At 38.8% G+C, this 21296-nt stretch overlaps 1 protein-coding gene across 1 annotated transcript in view; it reads right to left on the minus strand.

Annotated features, from left to right (window-relative positions):
- LOC139739009 (bridge-like lipid transfer protein family member 3B) overlaps positions 1-20957 on the minus strand; it is a gene marked incomplete at its 5' end in the record, with an annotated part of 41149 nt that extends 20192 nt beyond the window's left edge. The window contains 8 exons of the mRNA XM_071649627.1: positions 365-451; positions 5732-5745; positions 6317-6501; positions 7608-7802; positions 8424-8627; positions 17800-17908; positions 20055-20137; positions 20919-20957. Of these exons, the coding sequence (XP_071505728.1) occupies positions 365-451; positions 5732-5745; positions 6317-6501; positions 7608-7802; positions 8424-8627; positions 17800-17908; positions 20055-20137; positions 20919-20957 (916 nt within the window). The remainder of the gene's footprint in view (positions 1-364; positions 452-5731; positions 5746-6316; positions 6502-7607; positions 7803-8423; positions 8628-17799; positions 17909-20054; positions 20138-20918) is intronic.
- Positions 20958-21296: the final 339 nt, after the last annotated feature.

Here is a 21296-nt window from a genome sequence, read left to right on the forward strand (position 1 = left end):
AGAAACCTAATAGCCCTTAATAAGACGCGATGAATGTATCAAAACGTGAGAGCATGTAATATTCCGTAACAAAGCCATCCATAGTGGGATGCAACAAGAAATAATGTGTAGTCTAGTCTGACCAGACAGGGTGAGAACACTGTCTAATAGCAATATGTTCACTGAAGCAAGGAGTGGAACGAATAAGACTAGAATACAAAGGAGGAAATTAGGAGAATATCCCAACTATCCAAGGCGCACTACAGTTCGGGCAAAGGAAGCTACCATGACCATTTGGAACATGGTGTAAAGGTAGCATTACGACATCTGTTTCTATCTAAAAATTTTGACGAAGAGCCCCGGGAAACATTCTATTCATACTTACTGGCGATGTGGTATGGATAGAAGTCCAGCGACAAACCGGTGAAAGAAATCTGCATTGCTCCACCCTCTATTCGTCGCTTCACAGACTCTAAATCAAACAAAAGGATTTACAAAGGATATGGAGTCATTCGATTGTTGAACACTTCTTGAGAAAACATTCGAGCTTTAAGGAACAGAGAAAGTTGAGCATGGTCAAACTTTGCAAACTCAGAATGAAATCAAGTTTCTCATGTTCCATTTGTTATAAAATTTATGAAAATTATGAAAACCTGCTTCACTGTAGACTTTTAATAGCAATCATCATCTTTATGTCGTTTTTAAAATAGAAAAAAAAAATCTTGAGTGAAACTGGCTAATCTGTGCAGTGTGTGTGTGTGGGTGTATGACTATGAATGAAATGACTTGTGTGGGAATATGCAGAGGTTTTGTGTGTGACGAGTTGATTGTGCAAATTCTCAGGAACATGCATGATGGTTTTTGGTCAAATGGACGAAAGATTTGACATCACAGACTGTAGTTGTTAAAAGCAATTCAATCCTTCTCTTCGTTCCATGTTCCCAAATTACAACCAATCCTGTCCGTCAACTGACTTGGTATACTTATTAATCTGTTCATTCATGTATTTTTTACAGTTTAATTTATTTTTACTATTTCTTCTTCATGCTAACAACATTGTCTGGCTGGAAAAAGATGCAAAAGAATCAGTCATGCAGCATTTATCATGAAATGATTATGAAAAAAAAAAGTGATTTCCATTTACAAAGCATATGATTATTGCAAGATAATATGAGTCCACCCCCCCCCCCTCGTGTTTTCTTAAGGTAAGTTTACCTACCCTACTGTTAGGCAACTACAAGGTACAGATTGACTGAGCTAAAATTGGGTGTTACATCGGAACAAAATGATGTATTTTCCCTTGAAATTTATCAGTTAGGATGCAGGTGCAAAACCAAACATATGTGAGGATGACAGAATTCATATAAACTTCTAAGAACACAATACGTCATGCTAATGTTAATTTAGGCGAAAAAGATAAATCAACATATATGATCATTGCTGTACAGTAAGAAAATGAAGGAAGGCAGGGGTGAATGTCATCAAACTGAGACAATGAAATACATCAAATTAAACTGAAGCTAGCAGCACAATTTTACAAGGCAACCTTCAAGTTTAAAGTGAAGGCGATACTCCGGTACCCAAATCATGCTTGCCAAGGTCTAGACTCAAAAGACAATAATAGCTTTTTGAAGCAAGAAGGGAAACTTACTCTATTAAGTGTCTACTTAATTCCAACCACTTTAAAACACAGTAAATGACTTCAAGCCAGGTTTTCTTAATTTAAAGTTGAATGATTTTTATTGTTTTGCACCCCTACATTCAATCAATTTGCTAAGGCAAAGTTTCCTGCATACAGTCATTGGAACAAAAAATCGCTATCAAGATACATATTTTTGTGGAAGGCAGATCATTGACTTGTTACATTTTCATTCTGATCACATGGAATAACAAAATAAGATGTTTGTTCTTCCACAAGCAAGCTGAATACTACATACATCATTAAATGCCATTATAAACACAAGTTTGTGCCAAATATGTTCTTGTCATCATTTTAGTGTCTTCCTCAACGACAAATTAAAAACTTGAAAAATCGAGGCAGGACAGTTTACATGTTTCTAAGTCAAGATTCATGTTCACAACTTCTATTCTTTAGGAATGCCTGCAATGCAACGTTGGCTTTCATGAACTATGAGAACAAAAGAGAGCATGCAGCTTTCTATTTTGTCTCCTTAAGGGGCGTCAAAAATGCTGTGCATTCATCAGCATGCGTGACAGATTTCCAATTTGAACACAACTCCAAGGACAAAGCAAATGGGGCAATATGGAAAAATAACATGCAAATAAAAAAAATAATCAAACTACTGCTGTATCTGTGCAACACAGTGACAGACATTCATGCAATGTATAGTTATGGCCTACTGTCTAATATCCATGGTGTTAACTAAAGAAATCTATGCTCCCACTTCAACCAAACAGGCATAGAATTCTCAGAGAGAAGACTAACATTGTTTAGAGTGCAACAACATTTAGTTACTAAGTATCTAGAATTTCTACTACAATACGACCCGTACATGAGCATTCCCTAAAATTGCAACTTTTCCTTATTCAAATGAATGATTCTTGCATCCAGTTAATACTTTTACTGCAACTCACTGTCAAATTGCCCTCATCGATGTAAATTTTGGCAATTTATCGATTGGTTTCAGCGGGTTTGTGCATTTGAACAAAAATGTGCGAACTTGGCATACTGTCGACCGAGTCTTGCTTCCGAGCATGGCACATAAAGAGATAATGGAAATCCTTCAGCCTACTTATGCCTACTGAACCCCTAAAGATTTATCTGATTGACAGTGAAAAAAACAAAACAAAAACAAAAACAAAAAATCACAAACATATATTTTAAAAGAAAGAAATGAGATTTGGTTTACAACTCGAAATATTGCACAAATCATGCATGCTATTAAAATCAAACTCCAAAGAGAGCAATTCCTCTTAAAAAACATAATCAAGTTTCATCAAAATTACCAAAACTGCAGTAAATATTATCATTTTTTGTGATCAGAAAGTTTTCTGTCATTTTGTATAAATATTAACATGTAATACTCTCAGCGAATTTAATTCATAAATTTATTGGCAGCATATTTTGGTATTTTTATGCAAACGGATGAGTGACTGGAATTATTATTTTTGGTGTCAATCTAAATGTACTATATGTCAGAATAGCATTATTCTATCACTGTTTTTGAAACAGCTCATCAACTTTTTGTCTGTAAATGTCTGTATTTTTTGCGCCCTCGTTAATTGTATTGCAACAGTGTATTGTATTTTTTCCTTGTACATACCTGCTGCCTATGAGCAGGTAGTAACATAGGAATGTTCATATGCATACATGCTCTGGTAAATGCAGTAATAAGGTATGTTATAAACCGTAAAGCTGGCAGCTCTGTATCAATCATAATCAGAGTGTATTCAAATGTGGCTTTAACCCTCCTGGGGCCAACTGTCACTAGATCACATTGCTGTTGTACATGATTTTCTCACAGTTGGGGAGTGATGGGTTAAAGGGATGGTATACACTGTAGTTTTGGTCGAGATGAGGATTTAGGTTTTAACTTTTTGCAAGATAATTAGAAGCCATGTATGTGGAATATTATAGAGCACACAACTCTAAGAAGAATTTAAAGACTAATTCAAGAAAATCGATTTTGAAATGGTTGAGATATCCAAAATACAAAGAGGTCCTAATTAAAGGTGGGACTCACCTTTTATCAGGATCACTTTAAATCATCAAATAAACTTTAAATTCCTCTTAGGATTGTATATTCAGTAAATATTCCATATACAGTATGTGGTTTCTAATTATCTCACAAAAAGTTAAAACCTGAATCTCCATCTCAACCAAAACCATACCATCCCTTTAATGTCACAAATGTACTTATGCATCATGTACTACAGGTTGTTGTCTTTACTTCTTGAAAAAGGATTTAGGATAGAAGGGGACACACAATACAGCAGGTGAATCAAATAAACGGCAGGGCAAGGGGCAGGGTGAAAACAAAAAATGCTCAAGGAACAGGAATCAAACTTGAGAGAAGGATGGAAAGACAGTAAACAAAATTGAACAAGGATAAGGGAAAGAGTGAAAACGGAGCACGGAATAACTCTTTTTTTTTCGGGGGGGGGGGGGGGGGGAAGGGGGCACAATATGCAACAATGCAGCAGACAAGAGCGTGGTTATATCACAACAGCCTGTTGTACCTCTTTCCCGTTTCAAGTCTGGCGTATGATGGCGGATGAGAAATACAAAGAACGAAAAAACAAAATCGTAACAAAAGAGAACATAAAAAAATATATATGAAAATTAAGTGCAAAAAAAAAAAAAATGCTAGAGCATGAAAGCATACGTTTATCATGTACATGAATAGAATTCATAATGAATTTTAAGCACTTTTCAAAAATAATGAAATGAAATTGCCACACGAATGGTAGCAGTGATATCAGACACCTCACGAATGCATCTTTTTTTCGTTTTTGAGGGGGTTCTTCTTTTTATCTCCAAACAAAATCAAAACTTTGTTGCGCGTGACAAGACCAACTACAACTTCCCAATACTTGAGGTGAGGGTTAGTCGAGCCTCGTTTGAATTACAACTTGTAGCATTTCTCATCAATAAAGAAATAAAATTGCATTCACAATAATGAATTTCTGTGATGACCCTGTTTACAGGTCCAAGCATAAGCGTGTAAAGCTGGCGGGGGGTTTTCAGAAGGCGTGGATAAACAGCCAAGCCAGCCATCTGGTTAGGTGCAACTTTATTCAACCCGTTGAGGACGAGTCCCAAGTATACTCGGGCAGGTGTCTATGAGAAATGCTTGTTGTAGACAAAATCAGCCCGTCCTCAACGGGTTAACTTATTGATGCGCACTTAACATTTTGCAGCCAAAAAAAGAAAAAAAAGAAAAAAAATGAATGACAAATATGTTCTCATGCTATGTTGCTGTATTACATGTCAATTAAAGGGGAGCCAGTAATGTCATAACGGATCATGATGGAACATGTAGTTCGTTGCAAAGAAAGGCTTTTACCATCATGTTTCATGTTACTGCGACAAAGCAAGTATTAATGGGCATATCAATCAGGTTTTTAACCACAAAGTTGTGTTCAGGTCAAACTGACATACCAACAAAATGTTATTCAAATGACTCAGCAGCACACAAGTTAAAGTCTTGAATTAGTGATTATGTTTAGGACAGTCCCACTTGTTGAAAAGGAGCATTAAATGTCATTATATGCATGAACAGGCTTTGAAAACACATTGCATGTTACTCAAAAGAATGGGATATTTGAAAGAATGTAGTGTAAGCTTTTTTAGATAAACTTCAGTACCAACAATAGGTCATCCTAGTCATAATAAATCACATACAAGCTGATCTGTTAGTTTTGAGTGAGTTACGGTTAGTGTGGTAAAAGAAATAACAAATAATAACACACAAAAACTTCCGATGGTCTGTGCATAACAGCCACTACAGTTGTTTCACACTATGGTCACGATCATTGTAACTGCTGTATTTTACATTTTTTAAAGAGTTTGACAATCAAGCAATCTCGCTTTACTGAAACATAAAACCAAACCACAAAACCACACATTGTCAAATGACAATAGTTACCTTCACACGCAGTTGTTAAACTTGAAGTTTAGGTCGAAAACATAACTGTTGATGATTAGCTCCACTTGTGAATTTACGATGCGGGTTCACATACGCACCTAAACTTTACAACTTACAAGTGGGCCCCACTCGATGATTACAACGAACCGCAGAGTCTCTGATAGATGACCTTACGCCCATACAAAATAGTGCAGTGAATGAGATGCGAGGTTCACGCTAACTCACAAGCCTGTTGATTACTGTGTCCACACAGAGCGAAACTACGAGTCAGGACCCCCAGTGGCCAACTAATATGTTGCTACAATGATCTGACTAATTTTGTTAATGTGAACTCTATTGATAGTCACCCCAACTCCGTAAACAAAAAACCAAATTCAAGACACCTCCCTGCCATCCCCTTCCCTCCCTCTCCCCTACCCTAAAAAAACAAAACAAAACAAAAACCAACAACCAATCACACATTAAAATTCAAAATTGAAATAGTCAATCAATAAATCAATCGAGCCTGTTACCCAAGAGATCAAAGAATGCGTTCTACCAACAAATTTTTGTCTTTTAAAAATTCAATACAACAATAACAACAACACCAACAAAAACAACCGAAGCAGCAGCAGCAGCAACAAACTATACACCCCACAGCATTAATATACAGCAGTCCCTCAGAATAGTTCTCCCCTATTGTGAAGTGGACCGGACCAAAGTATTACACATGGTGACATTCCCCCAACCTACCCGATTCGGGCCGGTTCATTTCGTCACAGAGGTGGAGGTCGACCCGCTTGGTGAAGAAGTGGTAGGAGGTCTCCTGCACGTCGTAGCGCTCGAAAAACTGGAGGAGCTGTAGCTCCTTGGAGGTCTTCACATTGTGGGGGCGGGCCATTGGGTCCTCCGTGGGCTGGAGCTGGCTCGTTGCCTGGGAAACGGGATGGCAGATGGGGAGATGCTCTATCAGTGGTACAGTGATTATATAACATTGACTGACCTTAATGGTGGAAGAGATAGATACCTAAATATGTGACCCGCTACAACAAAAGAATCCGAAAGTCGGGGGAGGACGATTTCCTGAAAATGATGTGACATTATTCCCTTAGTCTTCTTCTCCAATTTCATGTATAACGCAACTCATAAAAGTATTCGGTTGCGGAGATATATAGGATTTCATTTAATTCGTGAATGTCAAGTGCTTTAGGAAATCAGTGTTTCGAGAATATTGCCTTCAAAGTTTTCCTTCCAACGCTATCATGATCAAAGGGAGGCAAGACAGTTTTCACCTCTTGACAATAGAAGGTATGCTCCTGACAACCTCCGTGATGTTCATTCTTGCTTAGCGCCAGCGGTCTACGCACGACCAATCAGTAATCGGGATGCCACGCACTGACCAATAAGATCAATCCCTCCTTTTTAGGGGCAGAGTCTATCTGTGGTGCTAAATCCAAATCATGGCCTAGAAAAACGCTAATTTCATGCCTTTCCTTTGATCATTTGGCTTCAAAATTTCGGCAGATGATAGAAGATACATTAGACTACAAAATTATGCCATAAACAGAAATCCGATCGTTTTGACCACGTTTAATGATCGGACTTCAAACTCGATTTTCTCAGCTCAGCCGTCAGCGACTTTAGGATCCTTTTGTTGTGGCGGGTCACATATTTTGCTCAAGCTACAACCACATTACACCAGTCGAAGATAGAAGACCAAATAAGACCAACCATGAATCCCCACACTTTAAGACTTCAAGATAAATAACAAAAAAGGTGTCTTGCACATCTACCTTTGATAGTGGTCACACATGCCAAATTTGGGGTCAATTACTCAAAAAATGAGAGAGGAGTTCGATCCACAAGATTTTGCAACGGAACGACCGACCGAGCGACCGCCCAACCGGCCACCCGACCTCAGAGTGATTCCTATATACCCCCCCGTACACACTACGTGTGGGTGGGGTTATAATTACTAGTTACCTCCAGCAAAAGACTCCTAAACATAAATAAAGCAAGCAGACCGTTGCCGTGACTCACTTCTCCGGCTGCCTCAGCGTGCACTTTGCTCTGGGCAGCAGCCTTCTGGATGACTGGGTTCAGACTGCGCATGTGTAGGATGACCGCCTTGATCTGGGAGTCAGTCAGCACCCAGAGGATGTCGTCCAGCAGCACCTGGAGCCGGGAGGTCACCAGCGAGCAGTCATTGAGCCGCTTCTTGATGGTGATCTGGATCTGGGTGGGTCAAGGGTCAAGGGTCAAGATGACAAGTTAAGGGAAAGCACACCTTTTGCCCTGTTCTCAGGATATTCTGTCTACCTTCATGTAAACCCTTCTACAGACATGTAAAAAACCCTTATATGCGACAAAATGAGACGAGAAAAAACCTCTGTCAGCATTCAACCCAAGAATAAATGAATGTTGAGAAAACTGTCTGGCTATCACAATTTTCTCACATGGACATATTTCCCACTTTCATATTTTCTGAAACGTCCGTCAATATCTTGCAATAGGAGACACTATACAATGAATACTGTATCAACAGAGGCTGACTGGGGAATTACCTTGCCCTTTTTCAACAGGTACCGGTATACCTTTAATCTCCTTGACCCCATCTGCTCAACCCTCCCACCCCCCCCCTACCCCCCCCCCCCCCCGAAAAAAAAGAGCCAATATACAGAAAATCTACATGAATGAATTATGGAATGAATATTGTTCTACCGGCAAGTATTGTCTGCGAGCATTATGAAATTTCCTGCAACCATTCTACAACACTGCATTTCAGATTTAGTCAGTTCAAACTCATGGCAGGTGACTGGTTGCTGGTAGAAAAGGGGCAGCTTTCTTTTCACTCACCCTCCCCTGGTTAGTGATCAACCTGATCGGTGTGGTGGGAGAGCCCGACCCTTTCTCAATGGCATCGACAGTCAGGCGGAAGGTGGACCATTCCACTGCTTTGAAGGTGAGCACCTGGCCGCGGTTCATGTCCTTGATGCGGGAGTACCTTAGATCCGCCTGCTTCCAGTCTGGTGTGGTGCTCTGTACTACCAGCTGGGCCAGCTACAAGGGTGGTAGGGAGGGGTTACGGGATCGGGTGTGGCACAGATATTAAAACGGAGTGGTGGTAGTGGTGTTAGAGGTAATAGGCAGGATATTTTATAACAATGCATAGATCTTTGAACACAGCAGAAATGATCATCATTCACATTGAACAGCAACTGTTCAATGGTACAAAAACATCAGATGCAATAATAAAGCAATAAGCACTGAACATGCAAATATCATTAAATGGAACAAACAGACGAAAGTTCTGCAGAGAATTCCTCTCTTAAATAAATTCCATAAAGACCATTCATATTTTTTCTTTGCAGAAATCGTGGCCATTGTAAAGATAATTCATTAGCATGTATTTTCAAGGCAAAAACAGACAAACAGAGTCTTTCCTTAGCCTGGATTTCTTCTTCAATTCCACGTTCACATAAGTTGGAAAAAAATTCTAAAGTTCTACTTAACTGTACATTGTACTTGAGATATATGCTAGTACTTCCCATCCACAACAATGGCAATTAAAGTGTCTCTTCTTCGAACATCTTATGTTCTTACATGGGGGGGGGGGGGGGAGTTATATCATTGAGGGCGGGGCTTTAATTCTTGAGAGCTTCATGGCCATGCAGATAACAAACATGAAAATATGAGCAATAGTCCGATGAGAAACTACTGATGGTGGAAAACTTATCACGTTCTGCCCAGCGCAGACATAAAGGTGAAATCCACTCTATGTTAATTTGAGTTTACTCAACAGAGTAAATCTAATCTCTAACACACAGAACAGTGAAAATTTCATTAAAATTGAGTATAGAGTGGGAAAAATTATATTTACATATAATGCATTATTGTTATCATTATATCATATTATCATATGCATGGTATATCATCATAAATAACAATACGTGTTATATCATTATTGGTCACAGTCACATAATATACAAATTAAATTGGGCAATGATGTTATGACATCACAAGTCTGCTCTTTGCATGTACAAAATCCTTTGTGAATTTCTTTTTTTGTATACATTCAAATACAAGCAACTGTCCCCTTCACAAAAAACAAAACAAAACAAAACTGTGATGATCTAGATATAACCTGTTAAGGGGGGGGGGGGGACTTGCAATCGCAAAATCATTAATAAAAAAAAAAAGATCTGTAAAACTTGATTGGGTTCCATTGTATTGATAAACAAATAGAAAAACTCTGAAGGTAAAGCCTCATCACCATTCATCTCACTGTTTGCTTTATATACATGCTATTGTGAGTCTTGAGAAAATCATGGTCAATTTACAATTTTCACAACTTACTTAAACCCTACATATGTTCATTGTATATCCAATTGAATAAACTTTCACAGAACTCTATGCTATGAATTCACACTTCTCATTTATACTCTTTCAGCCCCATTGACAAAAAAAATATTCAATATAAAGTCTTTAGGGTATTGGACTTGTGACCTTGAAAGGGTTTCGTATCAACATGAACACAGATCAGTCTTTCCTTTAATCTGAATACACCTGTGATGCGGCATTAAAGACATCCGGTAAAACTCCTTCTGTGCGTGTAGACAGAGGAGACCCAGTTGTTTCTAGTACCAGGCGGCAGACTTCATTGAAGCTGACACACTACCATCCATCTTCCCTCCTACTCGGAATGAGAATGTTTGCGTGTTGGCAGTGAGCGTACTGCCGGAGGGGTGGGGGGAGGAGCCGGCCTCTGATGACTAAATTAGCTCGCTTTACACACACTCGATCTTGCTCCTCAATTACATTCGGTTCCTCGAGGTGGCGACCTTCTGCCAAGTGCACAATTGGCATATTTGCATCTCGCGGCATGAGCACACACTGAATGCGTCACTATTACTTCAACCTAAGCCTTCATATTACCACAAGCCTTCTCCTTCTAATAAAGGTCCGGTTTACCTTTGGGAGTAGTGATTTAAAGAATGTTCAAGATATCGCATTTGAAGCATGCGTTGTATGTGTAGGTCTTTTGTATCACAAACATCTACCATATCAAATTTTCCCAATAAAGCCTAAAATATAAGGAGATAACAGTATTTTCTCAATCTCAATAAACCACAACTGTACACGATTTAGTCTGGAAACATTTCTACTATAATCATTGTTCACATTTTGTGTATTTAACAATACTTAACATCGATTATACAGATTAATTTCTTTTTACAGTTGGTTGTTTGCATCCTAACTTATATTTTAGAACTATTTTAAAGTACTAATGCTGGGTTTTTGTTTCATCTGCAAATGGTAAATTGTGCCTTTAAAGGATGAGAACACATGGTGGGGAATGTGAACCCTTCCCCCACCCCCATTCCACAGTAGCCCCTTCCAAACCGTAATTCTATCATACAGGCTTTCAAAGGATTAGCCCGTTGAGGACGAGTCTAGAGTATACTCGGGCAGGTACAACCTGTATCTATGGGAAATACTGTAAAACATGATATATTCGCGGCATGAAATTTTTGCGAATTGGAGCCGACAGCCTTTTTCGTGGCATGAAATTTTCGCGAATTGCCACTGGCGTTCAATGCATGTAGTGTAGACAAAAACTTTCGTGTGCATTTTAATTTCGCGAATTTTGGCGCTCGCGAAATTCGTGTAATTAAAATGCACGCGAAAATTCCTCGTTTTACAGTACATGTTGTAGCAAAATCAGTCCGTCCTTAATGGGTTAATATTAGCAAAAAAGTTGTTACCCTTCTCTTAATGAAAGATCTTTCCCTCACTGTGATTACCACATACCTTCTACAGGGCAACATACATAATAGAAAGTTATATGTCCCCCTGCCCTGCTAGAACTGTAGGGGAACCCTTCTCCCCATCTCACTGTGACCCCTTACACATTGTAATTTTATGATATTAACATAAAACATTATGTTCCCCCTTCCCCCAAAAGACCCCTCCTCCGTTGCCATTACCATGTACGGGTATGGCTTGTACTGATCAACATGGAAAGTTAAGTATCCACCTGTCCAGCAAGAACTGCAACGCCCCCCCCCCCCCCCCCCAAAAAAAAAAAAAAAAAAAAAAAAAAAAAACAACCCTAAAACAAAAACCAGAAACAAAACAAAACAAAAACAAAACAAAACAAAGCATGTTTATTGAACTCTGTTATTACCACTGGTTAAAGGGTGTGTACAGTTCTTGTTGAGGTGAGGATTTAGCTTTTAACTTCTTACAAGATATTCAGAAACCACTCTATGAGATGTCAAAGAGCATGCAATTCCATCGGGTATCAAAAGTTTATTTGATGAAAATCGGTTTTGAAATGGCTGAGATATCCAAAAACAAGGTGAAACAAAGAGATCCTAATAAAGTTGTGGCCCGTCGCCTTTTATTATCACTTTTTGGGATATCTCAGCCATTTGAAAACCAATTTTCATCAAATAAACGTTGAACCCTTCTTAAAATTACATGCTCTTTCATATTTCATAAGAGGTTTCTCATTATCTCACTTAGGAATGTGCAAAACATGAATCCCACCTCAACCAGTACTGTACAGTCCCTTTAATGTACCACATGCAAAGTCAAAGGTATTTTACAAATGTAGTAGTACTCAGCAAGTTAAATCCATTTCTTGTCTTTTCTACATAGAGCAAGCTCTTCGCAACTGACTGACAAGTTGCCCTTCATCAATATGAATACCAGGTAAGCACAGATTATTCAGCATTTTTAATAAGAGCCATAATTAATGTCATGGGCATAAGTGCATACTTGGGTGGGATTGAAACGAACAACCTCCTAATTACTAAACTCTTTGCTTTCAAAATGGTACGTTCTACATAAATATACTAAAAATGAAAAATTCCTGACAAAATTGTGCATTCTAGGGGTTAGAGATCTATGGCATTTTCCCTTCCAAAACAGGATATATGCCATAACAAAATATACTGAGTGTCAAAACAAAGGGGTCCATAAACCGCAGTTAGGATAGAAAATACATAATTACTGCACAGCTCCATAACAAAGGGGTTCAACATGCATCATGAGCAATCAGTCTGAGCAACAAATATGATAGTTTGCAAAAATTTTCCGCATGATGATATCTCAACATTTCTCTCCTGAAGTTTACCAAAATCAATAATTGGGGGTGGCCAGGTTACTGATCTTAAGAAATGAAACAAGAATGCACATACACAAGCACAAATTCAAACCCGAATTATCATAAATTTTGGATATATCATTTTAAGAGATAACCCTGATTGTAATTTTCTTCCTCACGTCACTGGTAATATCTGCACTGCTAACATTCATACACAAAAATTATTGAGGATATTTCACAAAGCAATCAGGGTGGTACTTGAAGATGGTCAAAAATATTTCTCAAATTAAGGAATATGCTGTTAGATATTCCCTTACATCCAAAACATGAAGACGTGTTGCCATTTTTTCACAAAGTCTGTGCAGAATCAGAGAGACTTTGCAACTCTGGCACACATAGAATGGCAAGCCGTTTGTGAATGCCACTCATGTCTAATTACAGTTGAACCTCTATTATCCGGCCTCCCTTTATCCGGATCTCTCTATTATACGGACGCAATCTCGCCGTGATTTGTTTTTTTTTTTTTTTTTTTTTTTTTTTTAATAATTACGGGAGGAAAGGGGGATTCCCAACTCCTTGAGAACTCCTACACAAACACACATGAATTACATATTACTTCCAACATGATTAACATACATTACATCATATTTCCTTCCAAATTGCTTACCCTCAGACATTTTAACATCCCCAAACATCCCCAAATGTAACAATGAAAAGGTTGCAGTATACACATTACTACATGTGGTACTACAATGGGCTACATCAGTACATGTGTATGTATATGTACATGTATAAAGCATCGAGTCTCCCGTATCCGGCCAAATCCCTTATCCGGATGAGCCCCGGTCCCGACTTGTCCGGATACGAGAGGTTCAACTGTACCTGCATTCGATTCAGTTTCATGCACTGCAAAATGTGTGCGAAGTGATGACATACATGTAGCATTCAATTGCTTCACTACAACATTGCGAGACGGTATGTGTTGCTGCACGTTTCAATGATCGATATCAGCATTCTAAGTGATGGTACTATCATCTCTGCTTTCCTACCAGTACTCTACGTGGCAACAAAAACTTCAAGAAACCTTCTACTTTGCCTGCCTCACGCCCCCCCCCCCCTTGAAATCCGAGATTTTAATCTACCTTTCACTTTCACTTGAGGAGGTAAATGACAGGTGATGAGTCTCAATAACATTTTCATCACATATTAAAGACACTCTGTAGACTACAATAGACATAATTCACATCTAAGCACAAGTTGTGGTGCGGTTCAGTCGGCAGATGCACAATTTGTCACGTGTGTTGCCGAAAGAATGCCGACAGCGAGTTAGATTACGGCTTCGTTGTGGCGCTATGATCTCCATGCTGACAAGAACCTGTATTTCATTTCAAGATGAATGTGCTCTGATAGATAATAGCTGATTGATGCATAGTTTCATGTACATGTAGTTACAGAGCCTCATGATATGCAATCATCTCATACTGAGGAAGTCAAAATCATCAATTTTTTGTAACCCTTAACTAGGTTTTGTTCGCTGATTGGCACAGATGCTGGGGAGCACCTCTTTCGATTGGCACAATTGTCCAGAAACTAAACCCTGTTAATGAGAAATGATTACCTAATCCCTGTTGCGCTAACATAGCCTTCAACTACTCTTCACACTCTTCAAATAATTGTTAATTTCACTGTAAATGAATTGTTAATTTCAAGGATATTAAACATTCGCAAAAGAACAAAAAAATACAAATGGGATCATGACAAATGCACAACAGATTTAAGAGTGACAGAAAAGACAGCACACCCTTCCATATTGCTAATATTTGTGAAAGGATATAAGCAGAATTTATTGTATAATAAATAACAGCATGTAGTCTTACAAAGCTAACCTTCTACCATGCAATAGCAGTATTGTCCTAGCGAGGGACAGTGTTGAGCATTTAGACTTTCCTTCCGTTTTTGCTCTCTTTTTTGAACTATAAGATTGCCTTCAGTTGGAATTGCGACATTTAACCTTTAAATGCCTAATTTACTGATAAGCTAAAAGTTCTACACATCAAAGGGAGGTATGAGAAATTTTTCCCACCCAAGACTCCTTCATGTCCCCCACCATTATATCTTTGCGACAATTCTATGCACACTGTGAGAGCAAATAGTGTACACTCAGAAAAAACTTTTTTCTAGAACTGTTTTGCCACCATTTGAAATAGACTTCAGTGTATAATACTTAACATCGATTACATTAGTTCAAATTTTTACAAATTTGTTCTTTCTATCCCTAACTCACATTTTAGAACTATTTTGAAGCACCGATACTGGGTTTTTGTTTCATCTGCAAATGCTAAATTATGCCTTTAATGATAGCACATTATTCCCTTTAAACTGCTTGCATTGCAAACCTATCACTTTACCCACAGTAAACTTTACAGGTTTCTTGTACATCAAATGGCATGAGAAATTTTTCCCGCCACCTCACTCCTCTCTCTCTTTTGACCAACTACAATGTGTACACTCATTTAGCAATCAAGCAATCTAAAGAGTGTTTGGGACGGTCTCACCACCTTGAGAACCCAATTGTATTACAGCCCTAAACTTGTACACCTGAGCCTTCACAGGGTCTCTACTTTTCCTGACACCAAACCACCTTCAAAGAAGCTATGAACTGCAACCTACAACCTTTTCCAAAGTTTAAAGAAAGGCTAAACTTTTACATCCATTTAAAGAGTATGAGAACCGTTCTGCCACCCACACTGGTCTCCAAACACCTTTTATGACCGACTAAATGCTCACCGGTGTAATCCAATAGTCGATTCTCTGAGGGCCTTAAGTCAACCAACAGCCTGGGAACCGAATCTTGCTCGCTTTGTGTCCAACCATCCCACGAGGGCTCTCTCCTCAGTCTCAATTCAAGGCTGCGCCATCTACACTTTCCATCACCTGCCTACCTGTTCCATCTACACTTGAAAATGGTCAGTATGATTCTAAACACTATATTCACCCACACACTTATTCACCAATACACTCAATGCCTAGTTCAGTTTGCAAGGTATTTCACTAGCATTCCATTAAAATATTCACCAAAAGACTTGGCCTGTCAAGAAAGTCGGATATAGCCATAAAAGCATCATAACTGGACAAGCCTCCCTGAAGGCAAGCGCATTTACTGTAAAACCTACTTAAACAATATTATTATCCCTACACAGTGAGAACATGTATCATGACACATTACTGTCTTGCCAAACGTTAAGACCATGTGGTTTACACGGCAGGTTTCCATGTATGCATAAGGTCCTTGGTTCAAGTCCCAGCCAAGCAGTAGAGCCCTTTGGCAAGTCACTGATCACCTCATTGCCAAGTCTTCTAACCCATTGAGGACAGGCAGATTTTGCTACCACATGCATTTCCAAAAGACACTTCCCCCGAGTATACTCAGGACTTGTCCTCAACAGGTCAAAGGAGACTCAAGGTCATTTGTTCTTGTGTGTGTGTGTGTGTGTGTGTGTGTGTGTTCATTAATATCACAAAGAGTAGGGAGAAATCCCTATAAAGTGGCTAAGCATACAAAGACCGGATGATGTGACCCAATGGTGACCCCCAAAGGGTCACAGTCACAAAGATGACCACTCACCGACCTATCAAACCAGGAAAATGTCTAGAAATTAATCATAATAATAACTAGAAATATCACGTAAGGTGATTAATACCCCCGCCCCGTGACGACAGTCTTACCCAAGGAATGATCTTTCCTTGATCTTCTGCCATTTAAATGCCGTTACCATGGCAACGCAGCTTCCGACACGTCTGAAAAATATGTCTTGCACATCTTCCCACCATGACTATTGAGTGTGCCACATTTCATAAGCTTTTGTCAAAAACTGAGGAAGTAGTTCAATCCACAAGATCTTTCCTTGATCTTCCACCATTAATATGCCGTTACCATGGCAACGCAGCTTCCGACATGTCCAAAAAATATGTCTTGCACATCTTCCCACCAAGACCAATGTGTGTGCCACATTTCATGAGCTTCAGTCGAATACAGAGGAAGAAGTTCAATCCGCAAGATCTTTCCTTGATCTTCTGCCATTTATATGCCGTTACCATGGCAACGCAGCTTCCGACACGTCCGAAAAATATGTCTTCCACATCTTCCCACCAAGATCAAGGTGTGTGCCACATTTCATAAGCTTTGGTCAAAAAACTGAGGAAGTAGTTAAATCCGCAAGATCTTTCCTTGATCTTCTGCCATTAATATGCCGTTACCATGGCAACGTACTTTCGGGTACTGTCAAAAAATGCGTCTTGCACATCTACAACCAAAGGCACACATCTGTACCAAGTTTCATAGAAATTGGGCAAAAACTGAGGAAGTAGTTTGCAACACAAAATTTTCCATCATTTTGGCTCATAATATGTGAGCTGTTACCATGGCAACATACTTTTCGTCACTGTCAAGAAATGTGTCATGCTGACCTATATCCTAAGACAAACATTCAATATGAATTCCATGAGAATTGGAAGAACACTGATGAAGCAGTTTTGCCATGAAGCATTTTGCCCTATATTTTACCAATAACATGCCGTTACCATGGCAACGCACTTTTTGCCACTGCGGAAATATGTGTCTTGCACATTAACATATTCAGATGAACATCTGTACCTAATTTCATAAAAATTGATCAAAAACTGTGGGAGGAGTTCGCGACGCAAGATTTTTACCCATTTTTGCCCATAATATGCCATTACCATGGCAACGTATTTTTGGGTACGGTCAAAAAATACGTCTTGCACATCTACAACCCAAGGCACACATCTGTGCCAAGTTTTATGGGAATCGGTTGAAAACTGAGGAAGTAGTTCGCGACGCAAGATTTGCAACGGACCGACCGCCCGACCGCCCGACCGCCCGACCGTCCGCTGATTCCTATATACCCCCTTCAAACTTCGTTTGGCGGGGGTATAATAAAACGTACCAGTCAGATTAAAAAGTATTATGGCTCAAGATATTGGATTCCAGCATACCCATGTATTTGTGCGTGGGATTTCAAGTAATGTTTTGCATGTTCTGCAAATGACATTATAAACCTGTCTTTACCATGGCAACTCACAAGGAAGCAAGAGACATACCTGTATATCTGCATGGAAGGTGTCCGACTTGAATTTGCCTGTGATGGAGTTGACATGGACGAACATTCCATCCACAACTCTTTCCGGGAAGCCATATTTGCTTGGAACACTGTGGGACAAAAATCAAGATGCCCACAGATTAATTTTAACAATTTAAATTTCAAATTGTCATGAGCAGAAGTAATTACGGAGCTACCCATAGAGAAATGCATAATTTACCAATAGCAGGACAAGTATAAAAGGGGTTTAGGTTTTAGCTTCTTCAGTTTGTCTGGAGACAAACTGAAGAAACTCAAATCTGAGCCTTCACCCCTCTGAATAATATCTTTCTTTCAAGTAAAGGGGTTGTTGGAAATGATGCAATAGCAAAGATTCAAGTTTTCAAAATGAAAACTGTTGGTACATTTTTCAAAAGACAAAACAAGAGCTTCATCCATTTGTCTAGAGCAAAGACGCAAACTGTTGTAGCTATATTGTCATGCATACATGTTCATGAGGGGGTTGCAACAGGGTGCATGCAGAGGCAAATACTGTATACACTATAATTTTCGCGTACATAAATTTTCGCGAATTGCCGCTGTCACACATTTTCGTGACTGGTTAAATTCGCGATTGGGGGACCAGAGAAAATATGAAGACTCTGAAGTGGCAAAGAAAGCGTGAATTTTCAACTTACTAGCAAATAAGAATGATACTAGTTATACACTGCACGAAAAAAAAACTTACCAAAACTCTGCGAACTAGTAAGTTAGAATTCAACATTTTGAAGTGGTTAAGTCAATCGCGCTAGATTTCTGATGAGTGGTCCCCTTGCGATAATGAATTGGCTCTATACAGTATTCGTAAGTAGATGTGGACGTGCTATATGTACGTAAACAAGCTTAGCCAGTATGGTCTGTTCGGTAAGCCGTGACATGGTATACTAGTACTGAAATGTTTGTATCATCAAGGCAAGGGATTCATTTTGGAAGGTAATATTTTCGCGTGTTGTTAATTTTGCGAATAGCTCCTGACTCGCGAAATTTGCGAAAATAAAAACCCCGCGAAATATATAGCGTATACAGTAATATGTCGCTCTACGATACATCCACTGCATCTACTTACATGTATGTATCATTACCGACTGTCAACCCTACCCAGCAAAAGATTGCACAAATGTTGTCCTTTCGTGAAATCATATCGGAATTTTTTGATGAAAAAAAGTGGCTATCATAATAGTTTTATAAGTGGTGCATCTGTCATACCGCAAAAACAAGATCCTTACTCACTGGTACCCTATAAGTAACACAACAGTCATAATGATACATGTAGAAACATGGCATAAAGATTACATTAATCATCCAGGGCCAAACGTCATTCAATTCCATTGAAATTGCATGGAAATATGTTGCTGAAGAGACTCCAGGAAATGACATGAGCAAAAACAAAACAAAACAAAACAAAACCTAACACCATTAAAAAAAAAAAAAAAACTTGGACAATTCTCACTTTCTACGAGCTACAGCTGTACATAGCTCCTCTTTAATGGTATGAAACCAGCTGTGTACAGACTGGCTATTACAATAAAGACCTACAAACACTTTGATCTGTCATTCACTAACATACACTTGCACATTAATATATTAGTGTACATCAATACAGATGTATTATGCATTGTATTAACCAGACTCATGTTGTCTGGCTATAGCACTGTATCTAACAGCTTTTGTTCAAGGCTGACTTATCTATTTTTTCATTCTAACTATGCTGCATTCATCATTCCATGAAATAATGATAACTGTAAAAACCTTGAATTTTTTGTGTGCATGAAACTATCACAAATTTGGTGAGGAGCGTAGATGTAAGAAGATTTGTGAAAGAAACGCAAACAGAAAAACTGACCAGAAATGAATAATAGTTATTAGTGGAAAATTGAGCAAAGAAAATGGGATTCTATCGGGATTCGAATCCGAGACCTCCGGATGCTAGCTCGGTGCTCTACCGACTGAGCTGTAGAAAGCCCTAGTTCAGTGTTCATCCCAGAAACCCTAAATTCTCAATGCTTAAATGGTCAGAAGCTATAGCAGTGTGTGTTTGTGTGTGACACACACGTACACATTTGAACCTGGCAGCTCGAATTCACAGAAGTTTCATGCCATGTATGTTTCTGGTTTTACAATAATACAAAAAAATAAAACAAAAACAAAAACAAAAACAAAAAGAGAGAAACACTAAAAATAGACGGGGCATAAGGGTGGACAGAGAAAGAAACGTACGACTGGGCCGCTTGTTTGGATTCCGACGCTGTCTTCCTCAAGTCTCGACAGGTTTCCATCTCCAGCTCCACTTGGTCCAGATACTGAAAGGAAAAGAGACAAGACTCCAAACATTGCTCAGCTAATTTATGCAAATTTATGCACACATCATTCACAATTTATCCGTCATGCCACTCCGAAGCTGGTGACAGATCTCTGACTACCTCGTCCCTTTTACTGGGGGATGGGGAGGGGGGAAGGGGGAGGGAGGGGGAGGGAGGGGGAGGGGGAAGTTCACAAAAATGTATGGGTTTGTGACTGCAGAATGATTTGTAAAACACTCTGTGGAATAATTTGTTCAGAAGTTATATAAGTCTTGAGTGCTGGATAATTGCAAGTAGAGCCCCCTCTACATGAAAATTCTTATCAAAAAAATGGTAAAATCAGAATAAAACACTTGTATTAAAATGATTTAAAGAATCAAATAAATCTTCATTCATTCCTTAAAGAAGGGCACATTCCTTTAACCCGTTGAGGACAAGTCCCGAGTATACACGGGCAAATATCTTTAGGAAATGCGTGTTGCAGCAAAATCAAACTGTCCTCAACGGCTTAACTTGTTACTAGGATGTTTTGTGACAATTGATAATGTCTTCTTTAGAATCACATCACATAAAATCTGTGACATTTAGACAAGTTTTATTCATATCAATATTTCTCCTTCTTCCCTATATTTCACCATCCAATCACTTTGAATAGCTGTCATTATTCCCAGCATATGTTGCATTGACTTTTTTTCTTCTTCTTTAGGAGGAATTCCCCTTTCATATGAAACTAATCAGAATTAAAGGTTGAAGGTCGCATAGTAATATGAGTCAAACTCACCAGACAGATTGGATGTGTTTTCAACTTGGTCCATGGAATCTGTAACGAGAACAGAAATATTTCCAGAGTCAGATTATATCAACCAGTGCAAGACCCTACATCTGAACAATTTATTGGTATTGCACATTTCACTCTTGCCTCTGGCTACAAAAAGGGTTAACATTAAAAAAAACCAAATCATTTTGACTTTTGTTGAAGTTTCTAAGAAGTGCTCATCTATTTCTACCAGAAATATGCAACAGGCAATACAGTTTTTAATGATCATTTTACCAAGTGAATTTTCTTACATGTAGGATAGTTTTACAAATTTCATCTTTTTACAAATATACCCTGAATAAAATACAGGACCAAGGTGCTCACCACATATTGTGTAAATTT

This window comes from Diadema antillarum, unplaced genomic scaffold (assembly GCF_040938485.1).
Source record: "Diadema antillarum isolate AM-2024a unplaced genomic scaffold, OU_Dant_1.0 seq00000778_RagTag, whole genome shotgun sequence".
NCBI lineage: Eukaryota > Metazoa > Echinodermata > Echinoidea > Diadematoida > Diadematidae > Diadema > Diadema antillarum.